Source organism: Ranitomeya imitator, chromosome 7 (assembly GCF_032444005.1).
Source record: "Ranitomeya imitator isolate aRanImi1 chromosome 7, aRanImi1.pri, whole genome shotgun sequence".
NCBI classification, from domain to species: Eukaryota; Metazoa; Chordata; class Amphibia; order Anura; family Dendrobatidae; genus Ranitomeya; species Ranitomeya imitator.
Genome location: NC_091288.1, coordinates 59,996,310 through 60,010,906, shown reverse-complemented (window position 1 = coordinate 60,010,906; position 14,597 = coordinate 59,996,310). Strand labels below are relative to the sequence as shown.

General features: G+C 44.4%; 1 protein-coding gene across 3 annotated transcripts in view; it reads right to left on the bottom strand.

The window, feature by feature from the left end:
- Positions 1 to 9,769, bottom strand: part of AGAP1 (ArfGAP with GTPase domain, ankyrin repeat and PH domain 1) — a 484,860-nt gene extending 475,091 nt beyond the window's left edge. For 2 of the 3 annotated variants that reach the window (XM_069733319.1, XM_069733321.1), the window contains exon 1: positions 8,423 to 9,769. In XM_069733319.1, coding sequence (XP_069589420.1) covers positions 8,423 to 8,585 — 163 coding nt within the window. In that variant the 5' untranslated portion in view covers positions 8,586 to 9,769. The remainder of the gene's footprint in view (positions 1 to 8,422) is intronic. The other variant, XM_069733320.1, reaches the window with a different exon arrangement.
- Positions 9,770 to 14,597: the final 4,828 nt, after the last annotated feature.

The window sequence follows — 14,597 nt, the reverse complement described above, 5'->3', positions numbered from 1 at the left end:
ACGCTCTGCAGCCGGCATTGTGTAGGAGAGCATTGTACTGCAGGCTACATGGTTATACAGAATCAGAAAAGCGTTCACACTCGCCCCACCTGCTTTTGCATTTGGCTGTAAATAATGTGCGGGTAATGACCTTGGAGAAGTTTCCTCGATATTCAGCGTAATCCTGCGGCTGCTGTGAGAAGTTTCTTGGTGTTTCTGGAGGATTTTACCCATATAGGTACATGTGTATCCATACTGGGGTCTGTCATTGTGCTTTACGTGCTTCCTATAAGGGTATGTGCACACCGGCACCATTTCTGCATCTATTGGCAGGAAAAACACATAGGAAAATAAGTGCGTTTTGACGCTTTTTTTGCGCAGATTTTTCCCCACTCATTAGTATGGGTGAAATCTGCAGCAAAAACGCTGAAAAACTTGACAGGCTGCAAATTTATATCTGCAACGCGTGCATGAGACATCAGGATTCTCATTTACTTTGCGGGCATCAGGAAACCAGTCAGGTTTTTATGAAAAAAAACAAAAAACTCTGCATAAAGAAAAAGAAACACAACAAATTCGCAATGTGTGCGCAGCCTAACCAGGCACAATTCTGATCATATTTAAACATTTATATTTGAAAAAAAATGTAAACTTTTAGATCCATTTAAGCGTATGAGGATAAGGTAAAGCAGCTCTTAAAGGAGGTTTTTCCACTTTCAGAGAACCCCTGTCCACAGGTGCAGTTTAAAAAAAAACGTGCTTTATTCACCCTCCTTGGGTCCGTCTCTGAGTCTCCACCACTGCCTCCCTTGTCAGTCATTGGTTATAGCGCTGATGGCGGGTCAATAGCTCTGCAGTCAGTCAGCGTAACAGTTGTGTCCGGGTTGATCGCAGGAGCCGCTGACTTCACTGGTGTTGACATCAGCACTGCAGACAATAACAGACACAGGGGAGACTCAGCACTGGACCTGGGGAGAGTGAGTAATGCACAATTTGATCACATATTACATATCATGGTGTGAAAAAAAAATGCAGTTGATAAAACAGTTTATGGCCTCATTCACACACTGTGTTTAAATACGTACTTGAGAAAATGGGACGGGTGTCAGTGTTTTGGATCAGTGTGACATCGGGGTTTGTGTCCACTTTTATCATCGGTGTTTTTCACAGATGGATAAAGAGATAAATGACAAAGCTTTTCCTATCTTTTGCAATGTTAATCCCAGACTGCACATGGACTGTACACTGACACCATCCGTCTACCTGATTTTCACGCACCCATAGACTTTTATCGTTACTTTTCATCTGTGATGCCGGAAAAAAACGGATGTGAATTGCACCATAGATTATAACTGGTACGTATTCCGTCCATGAAAAAAAAAATGGATACAACACGTATGTGTGAAGGAGGGCTTAGACCAATACGTCCATTTATCATACAGAACTATGTACAGATTTTCATCTCTACTCCATCCGGATGTACATTTTTTACTTCCGTCATCCATTTTTATATATATATCAACAGTATAAAAAAAAAGTTACAAGGCCAAATACAAATCCTATATTACTATTGACAATGTATGAAGAAAAACGAATACTATACTGATGATAAGTAGGGGATGTGTTTTTTTTTTTGTGCTCTAATAGACTTGAATAGGCGAGTGTCATCCGAAATATAGAAAATAATAGTGTCGGATAATTTTTTTTCACATGGACTCATCTGAAAGCACTCGATGCACGTATAATACCCTCCACTGAACGAGCCCTCAAGAATTCGGCCACAATTACCTCTGCAGAGACCATCAATCTCAGAGGGGTTGTCACTCCACAAACTTTTGCTGTCTGTTCCAGCTGTACTTTACCAGCAGCTGTGAAAAACGCGACTGCAGATTTCTTGGGTGTCACTGCTACTAAGGGCCAGTTCACACAAGTGTTTTGTTTTGTTTTTTTTAAATTCAGAATTTTTTTTTTTTTTTTTTTTACAGCAGCAGCTGTTAATCATTTCTAAGACCATTCAGGCTCTGTGCACATGATGCGGATTTTGCTGTGGGTCCGCAGCAGTTTCCCATGAGTTTACAGTACAATGTAAACCTATGGGAAACTGAAAACGCTGTGCACATGCTGCGGAACAAATGCGCGGAAGCGAAGCGGTTTACATTCCGCAGCATGTCAATTCTTTCTGCGGATTCCGCAGCGGTTTTACACCTGCTCCAGAATAGAAAACCGCAGGTGTAAAACCGCAGTGGAATCCGCAGAAAAACCGCTATAAATTCGCAGGAAAAAAAAAAAAAAAAAAAAAAAAAATCGGTGTTTTTGCCCTGCGGATTTATCAAATCCGCTGCGGAAAAATCCGCAGAGGACCATTCTACTTGTGCACATAGCCCCACAGTTTCCCATGTTAGAAAACTCTAATTTGTCAGTAAAAAACAAAGGCTATTCTGTTTTTCATGCACCCAAAGACTTGAATGAGTGAGTCTCATCAGATACTGATTTTTTTTTTTTTTTTTTTTTAGCAGATTCAGATTTGTTCACGTAAAAAAAAAACAAAATAAATTGCTCATTTGCACTACCCTATTGGATAACATTGATCCGAGTGCATTTTGCTTTGTTTTTTTTCACAGACAGCACTTGGACGGAAAATATGGTTGTGTGAACGAGTCCTAATTTAGGCCATGTGCACACGTTGCGGATTAGCCTTAGGAATTTCTTGTGCGGATTCTGCCTCTCCTGGCAGAAAACGCACCTATGGATTTGTCGCGTTTTTTGTGCGTTTCTGCAGCGTTTTTGCTGTGGTTTCCTTGCGGATTTGCTGCGGTTTTTACCCCTGCAGTTTTCTATAATGGAATGGGTACAAAAACGCTGCAGATTCACAAAAAAGAAGTACGGTAACATGCTACTTCTTTTAAACCGCAGCGTTTCCGCAGCGGATTTTCGGCAAAGTGTGCACAGCATTTTTTTTTTCTCATTGATTTACATTGTACTGTAAATCAATTGCGGATCAGCAGCGTTTCTGCACTGCAAAAAACGCTGCGGATCCGCAGAGAATCCGCAACGTGTGCACATACCCTAAAGACTGTTCATATTGAGTCTTTTATTGCTGAGCTCTAGGAGCAGAAATTGGATTTTAGAGAGTTTCCACTCAGTTTTGGCTCCAAAAACCAAGCAAAAAAGACTCAAGGCCTCTTAATGAATCAGAAGTTGGATGAGTGGCGTGCAGCTCAATATCAATATTACTCCAGTCCCTGCTGGAGTAAGATTCGTGGTGTAGTGTCCTCTCGTCATTCATTTCACAAGCGGCGGTACCACGAACCTCGCCTCGGTTCTGCCCACGTTGTTGGAGCTGGGCGAAAATGGCGTGAGAATGCCAAGAGTCATAGTGTTAGCACGACTGCGCCAAAATTATGTGAATTTAAAAAGATTTCTTTACATTGAAATACTAATGTAAAAGCTTTGATGAATTGGACCCTATGTGTGATCGTGCCTTTAAGGAGGTGCTGCTCTACAATGTGACTTGCTATTCTTTGGGGAGAAACCCCCTTTTTGTCAAGCAGTTGCTGCTATGGAGGGAGATGGGCGCACACGACTGCAGGTGACAGTCAGTCAATAATAGTTCTGTACAGGAATATTCACCCGGACTAGGAAACCTAAGGTGATGGCCACCGCTTGATACACTTGTACGACTTCTGGACTCGGACATGCAGACCAACAGAATACTGCTGACTCAAGACGAGAAAAATGCCTCCTAATCTCATTTTCTACATTCCGCTGACAGTCTAAAAAGCCAAAAAACAATAATATCCAAGTAATGTGTAAGAACAAGGCTGCAGACGAGCAGCGTCATAGAGGATTCCGTACACGTCAGTAATCCGATAGCACGCGGCCGTCCATTATCCACTACAGAAGGTAGATCCAAATACTGAATGTCAGATCTGATCAGAGACGGAAAAATATAATTTTATTGGATAAGTCAAAAAGTTCAGAAATCACATTTTGGGCCTTGCCGGTGACTTGCTTCACCTTTGAATGAATGTTTGCTCACCACCAGCGAGGCCGAGATTTACTGCGCAGATACAGATACCAGGTGTTCTTCCTCTGATGTCTGGATGGAAACCATGACGGCAGCGGAGGATTCAGTCGTGATCCCCAATTAGGTGTCACATGAGGCACAAGGTAACACAGAGCACACGTCCGGTGTCTGGCATGGAACTAACCCAGCAATGTGGTTAAAGGCATGGTCTACTACCGGACAACCTCAACTTAATCAACTGAGGACCCCAAATAAACCCAGTGTAGCCGCTCATCGGCTGCAGCATTCCTCATTTCAGCAGAGCAGACGTCCACCCTGCGGGCCTGCACCTGACAACATCACGTCACTCTCCGGGAACAGCGGCACCGACATCACCGGAGAGGCGCCACTACGGGAGGTGACTATACACGGTTTGTATTTCACTGGGGTCATCAATGTCTGATCGGTCAGGGTCCAAAACCCGGCAGCCCAAGCGATCAACTGTTACCTGTTCTGCTGGCCAGAAATACTCACTTGTGGACGCACTTCTAGTAGTGGCCGCCACAGGGGCCTACACATCCACCTTATATTGACTTGAATAGGAAGCAGATGTGCAGTACCCAGCAGCGGCCTCTACCAGAAGATGGCCAGCTTCGCATGAGAGTATTTCTGGCCAGCAGCCCAGGTGACAACTGATCAGCGGGGGTTGCCGGGTGTCCTGACTGATCAGACATTGATGACTATCCTACGGATATTTCATCAATGCTAAAGTAGTGGACAGCCTCTTTACGCAGGGTTCAGAGAGTATAAAAATGTCAGTTTTGCATCTAGAAATTTTCTTTTATAGTCTTCTTCCCCATCAGAATGTCATCCAGATGTCAGTTTTATATTTCTGTATGGTGTCCGCTTTATACATCAAAAATTAAAAATGTAATAATGGGTTTAAAAAAACAACACAGTTTTGTGAAAAATAATAATTGCAATACGAATGGTAACCTGAATGTGATGCTTTTTTTACGCAACCATTGGCTTATGATGGGACTGTGTAATCAAAGTAGCACATGCTGCGATCTTTTACAGACTGGACATCGGTCCCCATGTAAAAATGTTCATGTGGACTAACACAGACGGCGTGCACCGGTCCGTGTGCTGTCTCTGAACGGGTGTACAAACAGACAACACACAGACGTTTAATACTTAGTCTGAACGAGACCTTATACCAGACTTATGAATACCTGGATAGGATAGGAGCTAATCTTCAAGGAATTTACAAGTAGACAATTCTATAATCTGCCTGATCAGCACTATGGAGAAGATGAATGTAGAGAAGGAGGGATGGTGACAAAGAGAAATCCTCCTTTACTACCACATAAGAGAATTATTAATGGGGAAACTTGTACACTGTAAAAATAAATATCAATGGACAAAATGGCTTAAATCCGGCCTCCAGCTATGCCAAACAGGTAGGATCCCAGACAAGGAAACAGGGACAGCAAGTATAGTATATTATTAGGTTTTTTTTACTTTGTATACTGCGATTTATCTTAGATTCTTGCAGCAAAGAAATTTTAGGAGACAGATTCACTTGCAGCCGGACCAAGAATTGTGGCCGCAATAAGGTCATGTGATTGGGCAGGATGCCCTATCTTGTGCATTTTGTGCCACAGATGTAATTTCATTCATGTGTAATCTTGCATGTAAAATAATTTTCCTTAGCAATAGCCAATAAACACAGACATAGTAATAATTAAGAGAAACCTATACATTCTAAGGATGCAGTCAGGCGGTTGTCTAAATCGAACAGGGATCGTACCAAAGTGTACGGACTGGCCGGCAGCTCTACCGGCCCGAGCCTGACAGCTGCATAGAAATACATGAAGCAGTCAAAGGTAGCCATAGACTTTACAGTGTATTTCGATGTGCTGATTTCAGGCCATCAATGAACCATAACAAGCCCCAAGCGACCGCATACAAGTCCTTTGGAGCGCGCCTACTCACCTATTTACCCGTGCTGACAATGTTGGGGACAGAACACTCGCTACTAAGAACATTCTGTCCCCACAGTATATCATTGTCGGCAGCACATTCCCTGTTCGCACAGTATGATGTGCTGCCGATATTTTCTTTTTTCGTTTTTGCCGGCATTAACAATCCAATCTCCTGACAAATTCTCATTTTGCTCTTTTGTGGTGATCATCATCATGTGTACACAGGTCAGTCATTGGGAATGAGCACTCCTACATGGATGAGAGGGTTAGTTCAAAGCATCAATAAGTGAGTAATCGGCTCTTTTTAATGCTGCCAGTTATTGTAGATGGCTGCCCAAACACGGAAAACACTCTGGCCAGGATCTTGACACCTTTTGCTCCTAGCCACAGAGTTTGGACACCTGCCCACCTCTCCACGTCACTAGGTCACAGGTGAAATTCTTTAAGAGTGCTTATAAAGCATCCTTCACAGCAGCACATTGTATGATGTAAACCGAACATCTGCTGCCGAGAACAATGATATTCTATGATCGCAGGACGATCGATTAGGGCGCAGTCAGGCGGCTGTATAAATCGGACTGAGATCGAACTGTGATGCACAGACTGGCCGGCGGCTCTCCCAACCCGAGCGTGACCGCTTCATGTATTTCTATGCAGCCGTCATGCTCAGCCTGTCCGATCTGATGTTGCGTTGACATACGAAAACCGACGCCATGCTCCACTGAATGCCATAGACTATATAAATGCAGCATGAAAAAAAATGAAAGGCAGAGAAAATGTTGTTTTCACAACTGCTTTTAAATGCTATGGTTTGGAATTCCTTACGCATATACCGTAATATTTATACAATTTTTTTTTCTTTCTGATAAAGAAAAAATATTGTGATAATACAAGAAACCATTAAAAAAACATACAGAGAGAAAAAAAAGTCTAAAAAAAGAAAGTAACTGGTGCAACTTACACCTAAGACTGGATTCAAACATTCAGAAAACACAATGACTGGATCGGCCATTGGTCTCCTCACCCAATCTCAACATTCCACCATCTGGAGATGTTGGTCCTTGCTCGGACTGCGTCTCACGGACATCCAAGCTTGGTTTAGGCCGGATTCACACATCCGAGTGTCATGTCCGAGTACGGACTGCAGCGCATGCAGCGGCTGTGGGTCTCCCGGCCTGAACGATACAACGTCTAAGTGTCTACAAGGCTGCTGAATTCAGGGCAGGAGGTCCACAGCCGGTCAGTGAATCACAGTCCGTGACAAACGGACGTGTGAATGCGCCTAATAGTCAGCAGAGGCCTTATGCGCAACACACTACAGGCCACGGATATATGCACCGGGAAAACAAAAAAAATCACAGTGTATGCCACTCATGAGAGGCTGCGCCATACACTATACACCAATACAGAGTCGTATGAGTATACAGTGCTCATAGCGTATACCTTTTATATACTAGTACTATAGATTATCACATTATTCTATTCATGTTGGGTACCCCAGAGTCACAAATGGACACTCTCTTGGCCTCCATAGGGTAAAAGGATCCCTACTGATTTGTTTAGAGTGTATACTGGCAGCGTCTCCCAGAGGTAAACCATGATGTGAGCACTTCCTAAATGTTTAAGGTCTCCCCAGGTACACTGTCAGACATGATCTCCCATGAGATAACATTGGGTAGAGAGATTCACAACTGCACTCCGAACTGGATAGTTGCCTTAGCTACTGCATGACGCCTAAAGAATATATGTCCGACCGGGCAGGAGCATATGCATGGGGTCCACTTTAACCCCGGAAAGCAGATATTAGATCATTTACATCTCTTATGTAAATGATGTGCCATATAAAAAAAAAAAAAATATGCCGCAGCATATGTGAAGCAAGACACATGTTGAACGCAAGACAGAATAAATCAGAGAGTTAGTTCTAACATATTCAAGACCATGCACAGAATAATGGGCGTTCATAGCAAATATTTACAGCAATCTGCATTCCTCCGCTCCCACGGATGCGTACAAAGCATTGTGCTCACTTCATACTTTTTATGGAATTGTTCTTTTAACAATGAGCAAATGGAGCAGTCTAGAAAGCCCAGGGGACACAAGCATATCCCAGCCCCCATGTGTACACACACCAGCCCAAAACTATACAATATCCTGCAAATAAAATATTTATAATAATAATATACAGCAGAAAAACACAACATTTATACTCTATAAATGTAGCAATATACACTGAGTGCCACTTCATATAAACACAGATTTATCCAGAGAGAATGGGTAATCTGACAAGGGGAGAAGAATCATATGGAGCATAATATTGCACAGTGACGGCATTGATTGGGTTAATACTGGGAGCACAAAGTCATTACCATTAATGTGTATAGGAAAAAATAAGATGTAGAGTTCTTACTTCACATCATATTATCGGAAGGTGTCACACACCGCTTACCTTCTATGGCTATAACATGCTCCCGGATTTGGTTCTGCAGCGCAGGTTCATCGAGTCGCTCCAAGAGTTCATATATTGAGTAGATATTGGGGTGCACAGATTCAAATCGCTGGATTTCAGCCCGAATGGCGGCCGAGTTGGCCAGCTGCTGCTGGTAGTTCATCTTTCCAAGGCTGAGGAAGGCCTCACATATCCAGCCTGGGGGTGCAATGTAATATATGTAGGGTAGAGATCAAGCAGAGTGCCAGAGGGCAATGATCGGGAGCGGAGAGGGGTTAGAGAGGACCAGTAAATACAATTATAAAAGCAGACAGCCAGGATAATGCCTAATATCCTATAAAACAGGACATGGAAATTGGAGCTGTGAAGATCTTGAATGTGTTCTCATTAGTCCTGTGAATGGTTGTGACAGCTGAGGTATACAGGACACATGCTACATATACAGTAAGGTCATATGAGGGGCATGGCTGCAATATGACAGACGTCTAATCATCTGTGACAGTACAATACAGACAGATCTGGAAGATCTAATCCAAGGCAGCTCTGCTAAAGTGATGCACATGGATGACAATTACCTGATGGAGGCCAGTGGTGAAGATGTGGTCCAGGATAGCTCAACTGGTACTGCAAGATGACAGTATACAGGGAGGGGGGCACAAAAGAGAATATGAATGAGAGTAGGACCTATCTTATGGATGGCACAGTGAGTGTTGGGAAAAGAGATGAATATGTATTGGGGAGGCAACCAGATGAATGGCAACAGGGAGGGCAAGGAGAGGGGTCATCTGATGGAGACCACCAAAGAGGGGTGGTAGGAGGAAGAACAAGAGTCACTGATGGAATCGGGGAAGCTGGGGTGTTCAGAGCAGATCAGGGCTGTAAGAGGCTTAGGGGACGTTGGGTGTATGGTGGTGATCCAGTAGAACGTTGGGGGTATGGGGGTGATCCAGTAGAACGTTGGGGGTATGGGGGTGATCCGATGGAACGTTGGCTGTAGAGAAGATGATCGGATGGAACGATGAATGTATAGGGGTGATCGAGTAGATCCCTAGGTGATGGAAGTGATCTAATAGAACGTTGGTTGTATGAGGGTGATCCGCTGGAACGTTGGATGTGCTCGGATGGAAGGCAGGGTGCACTAAGGAAAGCACGGGCTGCAGCCGGTAGGAGGAAGCGGTCTCGATCTTTCAGCTTTCCGTGCTGTGAGCACAGCCTGTCCGTGACTCCGGGTGCGGACTGTCTCCGGTAAGTGGCGGAGCACCCAGTACCGTTTACCCGGCGGCGTCTTTCTATTCCCTGCAAGACGGTGTCCTGATCCTGCTGTGTTTTCCTCTCTTCCTCCGTGAGTCTCTTCCCTTGGTTTCTCCTCCTCCTCCTCCTCTCAGCCTCTCCTTCCTGTCTCCTCCCCCACACTCGGAGGGTCTCCTGCAGCACTGACACTGGAGCAGACACTCATGTCCAGGCTGCCACCACTAATATCCATTCTGTACCGTGGGATCTTCACACTATAGGACAACCCTGTATGTATGGACTGGATCTCCACTCACATAATGAAAGCTGGATTCAAGGGATTTTTAATAATTGTCTTTTAAGACATATTAATTGCACATGCTATAAAAGTGTAATGGGGAGAGGGGATGGAGTATGACATCTCAGCCCGGACAGACGTTCTGTTTTACCTTAAAACAAAAAAGAATAAACACATTTTTTTCAAAAAAACGCAGCTGCACTATTTTCTCCGGGAAAATGGCGGCCCTCGAAAGGAAACTAAAAGGACCCCACGATATACACTGCTCAAAAAAATAAAGGGGACACTAAAATCCCACATCCTAGATATCACTGACAAATATTCCAGTTGTAAATCTTTATTCATTACGTAGTGGAATGTGTTGAGAACAAAAAAAAACTAAAAATGATCAACGTAAATCACAACTAATATCCCACGGAGGTCTGGAGTTGGAATGATGCTCAAAATCAAAGTGGAAAATGAAGTTACAAGCTGATCCAACTTCAGTGGAAATGCCTCAAGACAAGGAAATGATGCTCAGTAGTGTGTGTGGCCTCCACGTGCCTGTATGATTTCCCTACACCGCCTGCACATGCTCCTGATGAGGCGGCGGATGGACTCCTGAGGGACCTCCTCCCAGACCTGGACTAAAGCATCCGCCAACTGGACAGTCTGTGGTGCAACGTGACATTGGTGGATGATGCGAGACATGATGTCCCAGATGTGTTCAATCGGATTCAGGTCTGGAAAACGGGCGGCCAGTCTATAGCTTAAATGCCTCCATCTTGCAGGAACTGCTGACACACTCCAGCCACATGAGGTCTGGCATTGTCCTGCATCAGGATGAACCCAGGGCCAACCGCACCAGCATATGGTCTCACAAGGGCTCTGAGAATCTCATCTCGGTACCTAATGGCTGTCAGGCTAATTCTGGCGAGCACATGGAGGGCTGTGGGGCCCTCCAAAGAAATACCACCCCGCACCATTACTGATCCACTGCCAAACCAGTCATGCTGAAGGATGTTGCAGGCAGCAAATCGCTCTCCACGGCGTCTCCAGACTCTCTCATGTCTGTCACATGTGCTCAGTGTGAACCTGCTTTCATCTGTGAAGAGCACAGGGCGCCAGTGGTGAATTTGCCAATCCTGGTGTTCTGTGGCAAATGCCAAGCATCCTGCACGGTGTTGGGCTGTGACCACAACCCCCACCTGTGAACGTCGGGCACTCAGACCATCCTCATGGAGTCAATTTTTAACCGTTTGTGCAGACCCATGCACATTTGTGGCCTGCTGTAGGTCATTCTGCATGGCTCTGGCAGTGCTCCTCCTGTTCCTCCTTGCACAAAGGCTGAGGTAACGGTCCGGATGCAGGGTTGTTGCCCTCCTACAGCCCTGTTGTGAATTCTGCTTTTGGGCTCCCTCCGGTGGTCGTAGGTGGTAATGCAGTTGTCCCTGGGTTGCAGTCCTGGTCAGGTGTATCTGCTGATTGCAGTTCTGACTTGGGTATTTAGGTGTGCCTTGCTGCCAAATCAGCAAAGATAAGTGTCTGGTTTTGTTTCTGTGGCACTCATGCTGTGTGCTAGATAATTCAGTGCTATTCATTTGTTTTTTCTTGTCCAGCTTAGATTGTGTCAGTATTTACTCAGTCTAGTTGGATTCTCAGGAGTTGCAGATATACGTTCCACGTCTTTAGTTAGATGGTGGAATTTTTGTATTATCTGCTGTGGATATTTTTGGAAGGGTTTTAATACTGACCGCTTAGTATTCTGTCCTATCCTTTCCTATTTAGCTAGAGTGGCCTCTTTTGCTAAATCCTCTTTTCTGCCAGCATGTGTCTTTCCTCTCCTACTCACAGTCAATATTCGTGGGGGGCTGCCTATCCTTTGGGGTTCTGCTCTGAGGCAAGGTAGAATTCCTATTTCCATCTATAGGGGTATTTAGTCCTCCGGCTGTGTCGAGGTGTCTAGGGTTTGTTAGGCACACCCCACGGCTACTTCTAGTTGCGGTGTTAGTTCAGGATTTGCGGCCAGTACAGTTACCACCTACTCCAGAGAAAGTTTCATGCGGCTGCAAGGTCACCGGATCATAACACGGCCCCCTCCACGTCTCCTGGTGTACTGGCCTGTCTCCTGGCACCGCCTCAAGCCTCTGGACACTACGCTGACAGACACAGCAAACCTTCTTGCCACAGCTCGCATTGATGTGCCATCCTGGATGAGCTGCACTACCTGAGCCACTTGTGTGGGTTGTAGAGTCCGTCTCATGCTACCGCGAGAGTGAAAGCACGACCAACATTCAAAAGTGACCAAAATATCAGTCACAAAGCATTGGTACTGAGATGTGGTCTGTGGTTCCCATCTGCAGAACCACTCCTTTATTGAGTGTGTCTTGATAATTGCCAATAATTTCCATCTGTTGTCTATTCCATTTGCATAGCAGCATGTGAAATTGATTGTCAAACAGTGTTGCTTCCTAAGTGGACAGTTTGATTTCACAGAATTTTGATTTACTTGGAGTTATATTCTGTTGTTTAAGTGTTCCCTTTATTTTTTGAGCAGTGTAGTTAAAATGATCCATCTGACCAGGTTTTAGACAAACTGTGGCCTCTGGCGAAATTCAAACTGAAGACCCCAATCTTGAAGTGCTATATACATATATATATATATATATAAACAGTATATATATATATATATATATGTAGTATATATATATATGTATACAGTATATATATATATATATACACATGCGCCTCAGTGGTTAGCACTGGTGTCCTGTGTTCAAATCCCACCAAGGACAACATACCGTATATACTCGAGTATAAACCGACCCGAGTATAAGCCGACCCCCCTAATTTTTGCCACAAAAAACTGGGAAAACTTAGGGTTGGAAATGCAGCAGCTACCGGTAAATGTCAAAAGTAAAAATAGATACCAATAAAAGTAAAATTAATTGAGACATCAGTAGGTTAAGTGTTTTTGAATATCCATATTGAATCAGGAGCCCCATATAATGCTCCATAAAGATTATGATGGCCCCATATGATGCTCCATATTAAAATATGCCCCATATAATCCTGCATAAAGGTTAATAATGGCCCCATAAGATGCTCCATAGACACATTTGCCCAATATAATGCTGCACAAATGTTGATTATGGCCCCATAAGATGCCCCATAAAGATATTTGCCCCATATAGTGCTGCACAAACAGTATGGCCCCATACAGACACTGGCCCCATATAGTGCTGCACAAACGCTATGGCCGCATAATATGCTCCATATAGACACTTGCCCCATTTGCTGTTGTTGCATTAAAAAAAAAAATCACATACTCACCTCTCCGTCGCTCAGGCCCCCGGCACTTTCAATATTCACCTGACTTCGTTCCGGTGCTGCTCCATCTTCAGCATCTCCTGCACTGACGTTCAGGCAGAGGGCGCGCACTAACCACGTCACCACGCCCTCTGACCTGAGTGTCACTGCAGAAGGCGCAGTGGCACCCGGAACGAGGAGCAGGTGAATATCGCGCTGCGCTCCCCTGCCCGTTATACTCATCTGCTCCAGGCGCGGTCCCTGCTTCCCGGCGCCGCACGTCTTCCTGTACTGAGCGGTCACCGTTACCGCTCATTACAGTAATGAATATGCGGCTCCACCCCTATGGGAGGTGGAGCCGCATATTCATTACTGTAATGAGCGGTACCATGTGACCGCTCAGTACAGGAAGAAGCTGGGGCGCTGGGAAGCAGGGACTGCACCAGGAGCAGGTGAGTATAATTAGCCCTCGCTCCCCCTCCCCTGCCGACATCTGGGTATGACTCGAGTATAAGCCGAGAGGGGGACTTTCAGCCCCAAAAAATGAGTTGAAAATCTCGGCTTATATATTTCACTATCGGGTGAAGTTTCAGGATTATCCTAAAATGCACTCTAACCTTTTCGGGTGAACTTAAAGTGAACCTGACAGCAGGATTGTACAAAGTAAGCTACACACAGTGTCAGGTTGGCGCCATTACAATGATACCTTGGTTGATGAAATCCGTCTTGTGGTTGTTTAATGTTTATTTGTAGTTTTGAGTTAATGATATGCTCGTGCTCCGGGGCGGCCTGTGGGGGGTCTTTATGTGGTGCTCTGATTAAGTATTCATCAGTATGGGCTTCTGACAGTCAGTCAGTGACCTGCCCCCTAGTTTACATAATGAATTATATATATTTAAAAAAAAAAAGGAAAAAAAAAATCACCTTCTGCAGGCAGGCACCGGCGCTGCAGCATGATCGCATCTATAATGTGTATTTAATTATTGTTTTTGATAGGATGAATAAATTAAAAAGAAAAAAAAATCAGTCTGAAAATGGCGCCTGCGCAGTAGCATGTATCGGATCGCCAATAGATGCCTCTGCACAGGCATCATCTGCAATCTCTTGCTGTCCTGTCAGTATACTTTTTTGCATCCTCCCCTGCCCAGGAGCTGTGGTATGATCAGACCATGTTCCTGCACGGTCAGATATGGCCATTACACAGTACACAGCAGGGGCACATTTATAAGATTATCTCAGCACAGGAACATTTTATTTTTTAACATATCCAATTGTGGAAGTTATTATTATTCTAAGATGTATTACCGTAATTAATATGAACTTTGTTAGTGGGAAAACCCTTTTAAGTCTCAACATGAG